At 37.2% G+C, this 13,706-nt stretch overlaps 1 protein-coding gene across 1 annotated transcript in view; it reads right to left on the reverse strand.

The window, feature by feature from the left end:
- SLC39A9 (solute carrier family 39 member 9) overlaps positions 1–13,706 on the reverse strand; it is a 45,695-nt gene that overhangs the window by 8,585 nt on the left and 23,404 nt on the right. The window contains exon 3 of the mRNA XM_077767100.1: positions 5,616–5,810. Coding sequence (XP_077623226.1) covers positions 5,616–5,810 — 195 coding nt within the window. The remainder of the gene's footprint in view (positions 1–5,615; positions 5,811–13,706) is intronic.

A 13,706-nucleotide genomic window follows, 5' to 3' on the forward strand; every position in this document is an offset into this window, starting at 1 on the left:
GCACAGGAACGGAAAGCCAGTAGCTAATTAATACGTCCTTATTAGAGAGGGGAGAAAACTATTTCTCTGTATGAATGTTCCTGCTATCACAGGAAATATACCAGCAAGTCAATAATGTCCAAACAATGTAAAGTTAAAGATGAGGACATCAAAATGCCAGATGAAATGACAGAAGGACATTGGCCAGATAAATTCCAAGGGATTTAATCTTCTGGGGGAACGCAGCACATAGGAAGAATGGTTTACAATGGGGTGAAAACACATACAAGTAAAGTAACATGTTATCTTTTTACTAAAAACAAAATTATCTTCTTATTAAAATACTGCAAGGAAGGGGAGCTAAAGCCCCTGGTTGGTCTGAGACAACAAATATTTCAATAACGCCCCAAACTGTGAAGAATATCATATTATACTGTGTTACAAGCTTGTTTGGACTTTTCTAGTTATAAATAGCATCTTAAATAGAAATTAGAGGCTTTACAATTAAAACACAGTTTTTATAAATCTATAGGAAAAGACTACTTCAACATAAATGTAATAAACAAATTTTTACTGAGATTTAATAATAGATAAACCCCTGCAGATAATTGGTAAAACCAGATTACCAGATACAGGAAAGCCAGCAAAAACAGTGACCTCAAAAAGATAAAATAGGAGGAGGGCTAAAGGAACACATGCTATTTTTAATTCTTTGTATAGTATCATCGGGCACTAGGGGGCCTTTAGATGCATTTAAAATGGAAACTGACAAGAATTGCAAAGATGTCATGGAGGCCACTGTGGGCAACTATGTGATGCAGATGGAAATCAGATTCCATCCAACCAGAGGGTGCTTCTCATTTGCTACTTGGTAAAAATGCACAAATAGAACCATTTACGTCTAAATCAACTTCCCAATACATGTAAGACTATTAAAAAAAAAGTGCATGGAAAAATACTGAAAAGTAACAGTAAATGCAAGATTAACAAACGAAACAAAAAATACCCTTGGACTAAAAAGGCAAAATTCAATTCCATGAATTCTGAAAAGAACTTTTGTTGGGAAATAATTTCAAATCTTCAGAAAGTTTTGAGAATGTTCAACAAACATTCACATACTCCTTTCTCAGAACGACCTGCTGTCTAACATTTTGCCCCAATTGCTTCCTTATTTGTGTTCATGCTCTTTTTCTATCCACACCACACACACACACACACTTTCTTTTCTGTACCATTTCAAAGTAAGTTGCAAACATTATAACTCTTTACCCCTAGATATTTCAAACCATATTTCCTTAAGAGAAAGGATATTTTCTTCTATAATCACAGCACAGTTATCAACTTTAGTAAATTTAATATTGATACTTTTTTCTAATCTCTCTTGCTGTTCTAATTTTGTTAACTCTCCAGGAAAGTCTTTCAGAGCATTCTTCCCTCCCAGGAAGGATCCAGTCTGGGATCAAATATGCACTTAGTTGTTTCTCTGTAGTCCCCTTTAATTGGAACATTTTCTTGGCCTTTGACTTTTGTGATATTGATATCTTTAAAGAATAGAGGTCCCTTCCTCAGCCTTTCTTGTTTTTAACAGACTGATCCTTCCTTTTTGGGTTTGACTGATGTGTTCTTAGATTATACATTCTCAGATGGAACACTCTTCAGGTGCTGCCTCTCAGGACTTCAAATCTAGATGCACAGAATGTACATCTGCTGCTTACTAGGAGAGTGAATTTTGGATTATATCCTGGATGTTACTGTGAGTGTTATCTTGTAGATACTCTGGATTCTATTATATTCCTTCAAAGAGTGTTGATTTTGTGTTGTGCTTTAAGTAACTTGGTTTGGCTCAAACTGCAAAGTCTGTCTTTTGGGCAGCTACTCAAATTCCGGTTGAGTTCTCTCACCTTTAGCTGAGTCTGCTCACAAAAGAATGGTTCACAGCATTGCCAGACTTGGGTAGACTTTATACTTAAAATGTGGGGCTGTATACCTTCTAGTGGCTGTAGTTACCCTGAACTCTGTCCTCTGGTTCCTTAGGCCGGAGACACGGAATTTTCTATCAGTTTTAGCTACCTCACTGGGCACTGACTGCTTAAAAGCAGTAAAAATAGGAACTCACCCTGTTCCACAGGTTGAATCCCCTCTAGAATTTTCCTGCTTTGGGTCACTCTCCAGTGTCTTTTGGTAGTAGCTTTTAAAAAAATATGCCCAGAGTTTATAATTATCTGTAAGGAAGCTGGTCTGATAGGAACTTATTTGCCCACACTGAAAACAGATAGCAGTGACATTAATTTTGATCATCTGGTCAAGGTATTATCAGATTTCTTCATTTAGTTACTTCTTTTTCCCTTGCAATGAATAAGCAAATCAAAATTTATCCCCTAGATGTAACATTCGTTGGTGATTCTGGCCTGAGCCATCTTTTACTATGAGGATTGCAAAAATGATTTTTTAATGCCAGCACACTTTCCGCATTTACAAGTTGGCCTTTAGCAATCTATTGTAAGCAAGTCTCCTCTCTTCTCTCTCTCTCACGTGGATGTGCTCATTGAGCCTCATGTTTTCAATAGTTTATGCTTTGTTACTATTCTTAATTATTTTGGAGCTCCTATTGTCCTAGATCTGGCCGGTGGGAGCCCCTTCAAGCTGGCTCTATATTCTGTGACAAATTTCCATTTTCTTCCTTCCTACTTTTTTTTTTTTTGGAGCACTAGATGTTCCAAGCTCATTTTGTACTTACCCTGTCCCTGTCCTGGAATCAGCCATTTCTCTGAAGAGCCCTGGTATGCTCATTGCTAGTGAGATGTCTTTACTTCTAGGCCCTCTCTGCAGACAGAGCTAGGACATACATACATGTACACATAAACACACACGTATATATGTACACATATACACACATATACACATATACATTTTAGAAATCATGAGTCCAATAGCTCCAATTCCAGTCCAGCCCTATTGAGGTTCTTTCTGGCCTTCCCATTTCCTATCTGTATGTCCCCTCTTCCACAGGGAGAACTCTGGTTCCACCAACACCAACATACTTTCTCATCTGCTCAATCCTATAATACACCTAAAACAGTTTCAGAATTGTTTTCACCTAAGCCATTACAAAAAGCAAAGCCTGATAAAGAATTCAGTAATTGTTTATGCTTCTCCTCCCCATTCCATCCAAAACTAAAAATATATAGTCAAATACGACATTCATAAGTCACTTAAATTAGTTTTTTTAAAACTCACTGTGATTGTTATTCATTTGAATTATCGTTCATCTGTTTCAGTTGGTTTCCCCATCCCTGTTGATTTCATTTTATCTTTTGAATACAAGGAATATCAACATGTGTCCAAAAGTCAAAACTATACTAAACAGGCATGCCCAGGGAATGTCATGCCCCCCTGAAACTCCTCTACCCTGCCCGCCCCCACTTCTTACAGGTAACTACCTCTGTTGTCTAACTGATCTGGTTTTATCCTCTCTTCTTTCTTACACAAAATGTAGCGCATGATAGAAACTAATTTACATTTCAGCTTTTTTCCCCCCACTTAACAAGATCTCCTAGAAATCTCTCCCCATCAATTCACAGAGATCTGATTCCTCACTCTTTTTCCATAGCTACCTAGAACTCCATTATGTGCACTCATCATACTTCATTCGACCAATTTCCATGACTGGACATGTAAGTGGTATTACAGTGGTAAATCAGGTTGCATTAAATAATCTCATGCATGTGTATTTTCAGCTTGGAGCTGTATTATCAGGATCAATTCCTAGAAATAGGATTTTGGGGTTGAAGGGTAAATACAAATGCAGTTTTGTTAGATATTGCCAAGCTCTCCTCTGCGGGGCTGTACAGTTTTGCCTTCCCACAGCAATAGAGGAGGGCGTGTTCCACCGTAGCTCTGATAACAGAGTGTATAGTCAAGCTTTAGAATTTTTGCCCGACAGTTAAGAAATAACATGTTGGCAGAGTTTTGATTTGCATTAAGTGAAATGGAACATCTTTTCATATATTTAAGGACCATTTTAATAATGTTTTATGAACTATCTATTCATGTCTTTTGCCTGCTTTTCCACTGATTTTTTTGTAGGCCAAGGATTCTTAACCTGGGGGGCCCACGCAGAAGAACACAGGTAGAATGCAGGGGCTGCTTGTGACTTTAACTTGGAAAAGACCCTGCATTTTAATTTTTACTAACCTCTAACTGAAATCTATTATTTCCTTTAATTGTGAACATAGACAATACACTCTAAATATTAGCACTACCTCTACTTTATTGCCAATAGTAATCAGATCATTTCATATTCTTTTACAGTTGTAAATATCTTCATATTTTTGCTTTCTCTCATCACTACTTTAAATTAAGGGCTTATAACACCACTACCCTGCATGATATAGCCTTCTTGTCTGCAGATGCTCATGGGACAGAGCAGGGAAATTCTCAGTAACTCTTGGCCTACGGGCATCCAGGCAACTAGACAGCAAAAGTCGCGGGCCCCCAAGTCATGGGTCCCCCTTGGGGACTGCCCTCCAGCAGTTCCTACCTGCAAAGTTCTCTGTCAGTGTCTCTGAAAAGAGATATCTATAAATCCCTATATCACTAAACCCCAAGAGTTTGATGCAGCTCTTCCAAATGTATTTCTATTATGGATCAGAACCTTTTTTATTAAATTTAATACAAACCATATCAAAGATGCTGACCCAGCCAAAGATGAATTCATTGATCTTAAGACAAAAAAGTTACTTGGCTGGGTTGTTGGTGGAACATGTGATTCTTGATCTTGGGGTTGTGAGTTCGAGCTCCATGCTGGGGGTAGAGTTTACTTTAAAAAATAGATTAAAAAATATTTAAAAAAATAGATTAAAAATATTTTAAAAATGTCTTTAAAAAGTTACTATATCCGGAATTAAATTTAAGTCTTAGAGAACTGTAGTTGAGAGAAGTTTAGCTTTGTTTGGAAAGCAATCTAAGATTGTGTTTAAGTATATCTGTAAGAAAATATCTTTGTGAATCAGGATTCTCTATACTAGTAACCATTAAAACAAACAACCAAAACAACTGAATGCTCAACAAGACACTCTGTTGCCTTGTTAAAGCCCGTCTCACAATTTAAGATTTTTAGCTGAGCTAAGCAACAAAAGCTGTCATGCTAATGTCCTAAAAAATAAAATTTAACTCCACCTTGCATAGGATTTAAATATATTATCTCTTGTTAATTAATGCATCAATAAAGAAGACATACATTACTGTATCATAAGTTTTTTAATGTCTTGGAACTGTATTTCAATATAATTGGGCTTCCTCTGCAATTCTATGCATTATGCTTTACACATTTAAAAGCATTTAAGAGGTCCACAGGCTTCAGAATGCCTAAGGGCTCCATGGCACAAAAACATTTAGAACTTCCGTGCTAGACTCTCATTGAGGCAGCTTTAAGATGAATAACCCACCAAGCACCCCCTTGTACCATAGGTCACAACTCACTAGTGCCCCCAAATGAATAAAATGTTCACCAGAACCCAAGAAAGACCAGAGTTTTTAGCACTAAGTCCACTGATACATACAGAATTGTTTAATCATCTGTGACTTTCTAAACTGCACATTTCTTGCGCTGACCAGAAAGCTCTGGAGCCACTTACCATCAGTAGAATGCACATGGGAGCTGCCAATCTGGTCCACAAGCAACATGAAAACGAAGCCCAGAACAAGGGAAACGCCAATGTAGGCGTGCAGCTGTGTATGGTCATGGCTGTGCTCATGTTCATGGACAACTGGTATTTCGGCTTTGTCTGATGCAATAACATTCTGGGTCTCACTCGCCTGGTGGTGCTTACCTAGAACAGAATGAACCATAAAGAGAAAATGTTGTCCCCCTTGAAACATGTTCACAGAGAAGCTTCCATTCCTCTCCATTTCCAGCTCTACTCACTATGCTACAAAGACATCTACTTCCCATAAAAATGTGGCCAATTATAAACTCTTTTTGGCATGTAGATCTTTTAACTGCCCATTATTCTCAAAACCTAGGAAGTGGAAGCAAATTCCCAAGCAAGACAGCAGTCCTATTTCCAAATGATAGCATCCTCTTTCCTGGCTGAGAAATTCCTGCCAATATCATCAGAAACTACGATGCGTTTTATTTTGATGAAAACAGGTGAATGAAGAGCCGTGATAATGAAAATNCTCTGTGCTGACAGCTAGCTCAGAGCCTGGAGCTTGTTTCAGATTCTGTGTCTCCCTCTCTCTGACCCTTCCCTGCTCACGCTGTCTCTCTCTCTCTCTCAGAAATAAGTAAAACATTAAAATTAAAAAAAGTAATAGGTTTCTAAAGAATATCAGGAGGCAATCACTAACTAGAAACCAAAAGGGCAGAGCAATTTAAGAGACACATCTTTCAGTCTAAATTCAGGTCTAGAAATACAATTGTTGGGATACTCCGAATTACAGGAAGGGACAGTTGGCCAGGTAATACTGTCTAGTTTATATTCACATATGACACTCAAAGCATAAATGCTTCAAGGCTAGAATCCTGATCTTTGCTGTGATTCATGTTAACAATTTAGACATTCCTCATTTATACTTAAATTAAGCATTTTTACCTTTGATCAAAGAAATTGTAATTTTTAAACCCTTGTAACATTTTAGACTCTGCCTTCATTTTTTTTCATTAAATTTATTTGAGAAAGAGCGAGAGAGAGTGAGCGAGTGTGAGTGGGGGAAGGTCAGAGAGATGGAGAGAGGGAGAGAATCCCAAGTAGGCTCGGCATTGTCAGTACAGAGCCCGATGTGGGGCTCAAAATCACAAACCATGAGATCATGACCTGAGTCAAAGTCGGACACCACCCATGCGACCTTGCCTTAATTCTTTACAAGATATTTTTGAGGGGCACAAAGTACATGCCATCTTAAGCTTAAAAACAAAACAAAACTTTTATATCCTAATTCCTTAAGATTTTTGTTTTCATATCCTAATTCCTTAAGATTTTTGTTTTCATAGCTGTTTTCTTTTTTTTTTAACATTTTTAAATGTGATAAAATACATGTAATATAAAATTTACTTACCATTTTTACCATTTTTTAAAGTTTATTCATTTATTTTGAGAGTGAGTGCGGGGGAGGGGCAGAGAGAGAGAGAGGGAGGGAGGGAATTCCGAGCCGGCTCCTCACTGTCAGCGCAGAGCCCAACGCCGGGTCTTGATCCCATGAACCGTGAGTTCCATGACCTGAGCCAAAATCCAGTCGGGCTTAACCTCCTGAGCATCCCAGGCGCCCCTTAACCATTTTTAAGTGTAGAGTTCTGCAGCATTAAGTACATTCACAGATGGTATAGTCTGCCACCATTACTATCATCTCCAGAACTTTTCATCATCCCAAAGGAATTTTTTAAGCTGGAGATTTTTTTCTAACACTGGTTTTGTCTACTTGTTTTTAAATTAAATGTCTAAATCTTTCTTTAAAAACCCAACTTTACTGAGGTATAATTTACATACAATAAGACACATGAGTTTTCACAAATACAAAAACTCTAGTAACTACCACCAAGGACAAGATATAGAATATTTTTAAACCCCAGAAAATTTCTCTTATGCTCCTCTGAAGTCAATATATCACTCCTGGTCCCAGGTCAAGCACTGATATGTTTTTTGTCCCCAGAGGTTTTCTTTTTCTTCTTCTACCTATTCTAGGATTTCATATAAATAGAATCATACAGTATTGTACTCTTCTGTATAAGGATTCTTTTGCTTAGCATGATGTTTTGAGATTTATCTATGCTTTGCATGTATCACATGCTTTTGTTTACCTATTCACCTACTGATGGAGAGTTGGGTTATTTCCAGTTTTGGTCTACTATAAATGAAGCTGCTATAAGCCTTCAGGTACAAGTCTTTCTGTGGATACTCGTTTTCTTTTCCCTTGGGTACATACATAGGCTTGGAATTGATGGGTTGTGTGTAGGTTAAATTACAAAAAGCTGTGTTTTCCACAGTGGTTGTACCATCTTCCATGCCCAACAGCAGTGCGGGAGTTCTAGGTGTTCAATGCCATTGTCAGCATTTGATATTGTGAAGCTTTAAAACTTCAACCATTTTTACATATGTGATCATGTCATCTTCAAAGAGTTTTGCTTCTTTCCAATCTTTATGCCTTTTCTTTCTTTCCCTGGCCTTACTGTGGACTAGGATCCAGCTAGGATCCCAAATACAATGTTGAATAGTGGTTGGGAGGAGATGGCCTGGCTTTGTTCTAAACTTTAGGTGTCTTATCCATAGGGTTTTCAAATATGCCCTTTCTCAGTAAGGAAACTCTTCCTAGTTTGCTGTGATTTTTTTTTTCATGAAGGAGAGTTTAATTTTGTCAAATGCTTTTCTGTTAAGGGTGATCAGATGGGTTTTCTACTTTATTTCATTGATATAATCATTTAAACTGGTTTCTGGATATTACTCTAACCCCTGCTTTGCATTCTTGGGATAAACTCCATGTGGTTAAGATGTGTTATACTTTTTCTGTATGGCTGCATTCAGTTTACTGCTATTTGGTAAAAGACTATAGCGTCTACACAGGGCTATCTGCCTGTGACTGTTTTCCTGTAACATCTCTGGGTCACACTGGCATCTTAAAATGAGATGGAGTGTTCTTCCAAGACATAGAAAAGTTCTCATCAGCCAATACATTTCCATTTTATTGATTTAAACAAGGTCTATGACTATCAACTGTTATTCTGATGTTAATGTTCAGTAGTATTTTTAAATTACTAAAATGAGATTTATGAAGGTTTTTAAACTTTTCAGACCATGACCCATAGTAAAAAATAAATTTTATTTATATGAAAAACTAACTACAAAGTTTCACAAAATAGTGAAGCTTATATTAGTTACAACACACTCTTCCATTTTTTGTCTTTCCCTTTCTTTGTCCCTCCATCAGGCTCTTTTTATTTTATTTTTTAAATTTATTTATTTATTTTGAGAGAGAGAGAGAACGAGCAGGGGAGGGGCAGAAAAAGATGGGGACAGAGGATCCAAAGTGGGCTCTGTGCTGAAAGCAGTGAGCCTGATGTGGGGTTTGAACTCAGGAACCGTGAGATCATGACCTGAGGAGAAATCAGACGTTTAACCCACTGAGCTGTCCAGGTGTCCCCAGGCTCTTTTTAAACACTGGTTACAAGTCCAACTCACTAAATTTATTTGAAGACCCACTGAGTTGCTACTTTTAGTTTGAAAGAACTACTGGAACTAGAGAGACTCGGGGGAGAAATGGATGACTTTGGAATAAGGGGCATTTTCTAGAAATCAGAAGCCTGGACTGCAATGGTCAACTAAAGAGAGCTGAACGCCAAACGGACCTAGGAGACAAAGGCGGGTAGGCTGTGTTAGAACCACTCGGTTCCTTATGCAAACAAAACTGTTAGCAGTAAGAGTTTTAAGCCAAAGAAGTGACTGAAAGTTCAGAGATGAAAAATAATTAAGTTTGAGAAGTAGCTTAACACTCTTGAATTAGTAATGTTGGACAATTAAGATGTGGCCTCATGGTAACATGACTGCAAAGTTTGTGAAAATCATTGAGCTGTATACTGACAATATGTGTATAACATACTTCTGTGTATGTCGAACCTGGACAGCAAGATCATGACCTGAGCCCAAGTTGAGGTCAACTCAACCGAGCCACCTAGGCGCTCCTAGATAAAAAGATTTCTTAATGGAAAAAAATATAATCTTCTAGTGTTGATAATTATGCACATGTATCTTTATAAATTCAACTGTAATAGGTAACAAATATACTAAATTAGGTTACAGGTCATGCCAAGAGTTTGGATAAGAGCATAAGTTATTAAAGGGTATTAGTCGTACTATTATTTGTGAACAGTTGCATAATAATTTTTAAAGGCAATTACTTCTTTTTTTTTTTAATGTTTATTTCTTTTTGAGACAGAGTATGAGCAGGGGAAGGGCAGAGAGGGAGGGAGACACAGAATCTGAAGCAGGCTCCAGGCTCTGAGCTGTCAGCCCAGAGTCTGATGCGGGGCTCAAACCCATGAACCGTAAGATCGTGACCTGAGCCAAAGTTGGACGTTTAACTGACTGAGCTACTCAGGCGCTCCTAAAGGCAATTACTTTTGGGGTGGCCATAGCCCTGAAACGTCAAGCCTAATTACAATTTTCAAAGGATAGCCAACATCATTTTACTTTATTAGGTATAACTTTATCAGAGTTTTAAAACTTAGGTGAGTATAAGACTCTTCATAAGACTGACAGCTCAGAGCCTGGAGCCTGCTTCGGATTCTGTGTCTCCATCTCTCTCTGACCCTCCCCCGCTCATGCTCTGTTTCTGTCTCAATAATAAATAAAAAAACATTTAAAAAAAAGACTCTTCATTATCTTATTCCAACAACGCTTTTTAAAAAAATTATTGAATATAATTAACATACAATGTTATATTAACTTAGTGCTCACCATGGTAAGTATAGTTACCATCTGTCAATATTACAATATTACTGACTAAATTCCCTATGCCATACTTTTCATCTCTGTGACTTATTTTATGACTGGAAACCTGTACCTCTAAATCCCCTTAACCTATTTGACCTATCACCCCAGTCGCCTCCTCTCTGGCAACTACTAGTTCGTTCTCTGCATTTAAGAGTCTGTTTTGCTTTTTTGTGTGTGTTTTTTGGGGGGGCACCTGGGTGGCTTAGTTGGTTGAGCATCCAACTTGAATTCAGCTCAGGTCATGATCCCAGGGTCATGGGATTAAGCCCCACATCAGGCTCTATACAGAGCATGGAGTGTGCTTAAGAGTCTCTCTCTAAAAAATAAAAAAAATAAAAAAGTTTTTGGTTTGTGTTTTAGATTTTACATGTAAGTGAAATCATACTGTATTGTCTTTTTCTCTGATATATTTTACTTCATATGATACCCTCCAGATCCATCCATATTGTTGCAAATGGCAAGATCTCATTCTTTTTTATGGCTGAGTAATATGCAATCTCCCTCTCTCTCTCTCTCTCTCTCACACACACACACACACACACACATATTATCTTCTTTATCCATTCATCTAATAATAGATACTTGAGTTGCTTCCATATCTTGGCTATTGTAAATAATGCTGCAACAAATATAGGGGTGCATGAATCTTTTTGATTTAGTTTTCTTTAGGTCAATAAACAGTAGAATTACTAGATCATATAGTATTCCTATTTATAATTTTGCAAGGACCCTCCATACTGTTTTCCACAGTGGCTGCACCAATTTACATTCCCACCAACAGTGCAGGAGGGGTCCTTTTTCTGCATATCCTCACCAACACTGTCTTTTGATTATCTTTTTGATATCTTTTGATTATCTTTTTGATTATCTTTCTAGCCATTTTCACAGGTGTAAGGTGCCAACAATGCTTTCTTAAAATAATTTTGAAACTTCTCTTTTGGTACTGCTAAAGAGTCAAGTTTATGAATCACAATACAACTGTCTTTATAGTTATCACCTGCTTTTGATATAAAATAGTATTGAATAAATTACTCAGCTAGCTTATTATGAAGATTGGCACTGAATAAATTTTATATTTCCCCAAACCAAAATGACTCAAGGAAAATCCTGCTGCCACTGATGATACTCATCTAAACGTGCTGAACACAGGGAGGTAAATTAAAGAAAGATTTCCAACATTTTTTAAGCAATCATTTCTATAAACGCCTAATTTCATGAAGTTATAATTTTGAAGGTGTTAATACTTATTTTGACGTAAAAATTTAGCAGATAAGTAAAATATCAGCAACATATAATAAATATTGCTTGAAATAATTGTGCTATTGATTGAGGCATCTCATAAAAGATCTGAATGCTTATTCACAGAATTTAACGTTATATAACAACATGAAATACTTCTTGGGATATATACAATTGTAGACATTACTGGTTTTACTTGCAATGGAATATATACAATGGTAGGTATTATTGGTTTTATTTGCAAATATTAACCAAAAAACAAAAATAAACCCTTTTTAATGTGAGTGATAATCACCTTATTGGTACATACACAAATCAGTAATGGAATCCAGATACTGAATATTAATGCACTCATCCTCCCTTCTACTCTGGACATGAAACTGAACCTAGCAAAAACTGGAATCTCAAAATAGTTTAATTTAATTTTAATCTTTTAATCTAATTAAAATACATTAAGTTGTATACATACATATATATATACACATATATATATACACATATATATATGTGTATATATACTATTCATGAACGAGCCTTCAGGTTAGTATGTCTGATTACTCAGGACACTGGTTGGTAATTCATTAGCCGAGACTTGTTCCACATCATACTCCTAGATGCAAAGTACACAAACCAATGGTGTTATCACTGGATATTGCACATCAGACACAGATTTCTCACGCCACTAAGAAAGTGCTCTACAAATCAATATGGGCTTGATTCTGTCCCTAGAGATTTATATAGGAATCTTTCCAGTAAGTTCCATCTGTATGATGTGTAGCCTGTAGCCGTCCTTTGTCACAGACATTCATTAAATGAAAGGTAACAGAATCAATTTACCCTTTGAAGAGATTTGTTGAAACTCCTCCTTCAGATTAATACATACCTCTATAAAAGAAACAAATTTTCAGGTCATCTGGCTTTTTTTGATTTTTTTTGAAGTGATCTCCAGTTTTGATCTGGGCCTTTGTTGTTTTTAATTTCCCAACTTCTACTCCTACCTTGCAACCTTTATAGCTCTTTATTATACAGTTTTTCTGGCAAAGACAAATAGTTCATTACACCTGACATGTGCTTTCAGTAATAGCGCAGAATAACTTCTACTTAACGGTGACATGTTCTGTTGCTCATGTAAAAGGAAAAACTTGATCACAATCAAATGTATAAAGCTGACACGTTAAAGGGATGTTAATGAATGAATCTTTGATCAAAATATTACTGTGTTTTTGAAAGGAAAAATATCGTATTATAAGAACTCTTCAGCAGATAAATGCTGCAATGGTGATTTTAAGTTCCTTGGGATGCACCCCATGTGGCAGAGTACCGTCACTAAGAGGGTACGCTTCACTTGCCCCCATGCCGATAGCGCTGTTGCAAACATGGTGAGCATTGCCCAAACCCGCTGGACTTTCTGCACAAAGCGCTGCAGGCACCCCACAAAGTGACACAGTACAAGAAAGGTAGAGGTTCTCTTTAATGCCCAGGGAAAGTGGCATTATGACAGGAAGCAGAGTGGCTATGTTGGGCAGACCAAGCCGATTTTCTGGAAAAAGGCTAAAACTACAAAGAGGCTTGTTCAAGGCTTGGATGTGTGGGGCCCGACTGCAGATCTAAGAAAACGCTGGCTGTTAAGAGAGGCAAGCACTCTGAGCTGGGAGGAGAAACTTAGAAGTTCTAAGCTTCACATTTTGTTATATTATAACGACAATCAAATCTTGAGGTTACATTCACTTCATCTGGTTGCAACTGGTCTTTTAAGAGGAAAGTAAACTAGTGCCATCAATTAAATTCTCCCTGTGGGGAAATGCATGCTAAAAAAAAAAAAAGGGTAGGGTTCAGAGTAAGACTGCCTATGTTGAAATCCTGCTCCTGACACTTACTGGCTGACCACCTTGGACAAGTTGTTCAGTGTCCTTGTGGCTTAATGTCCTCATCTGCAAAATCACATCTGCCTCAGAGGGTTGTTGTGATAATTAGACAGTATATGTGAAGACCTTCACAGAACAC

Source organism: Crocuta crocuta, unplaced genomic scaffold (assembly GCF_008692635.1).
Source record: "Crocuta crocuta isolate KB4526 unplaced genomic scaffold, BGI_CrCroc_1.0 scaffold55, whole genome shotgun sequence".
Classification (NCBI taxonomy): domain Eukaryota; kingdom Metazoa; phylum Chordata; class Mammalia; order Carnivora; family Hyaenidae; genus Crocuta; species Crocuta crocuta.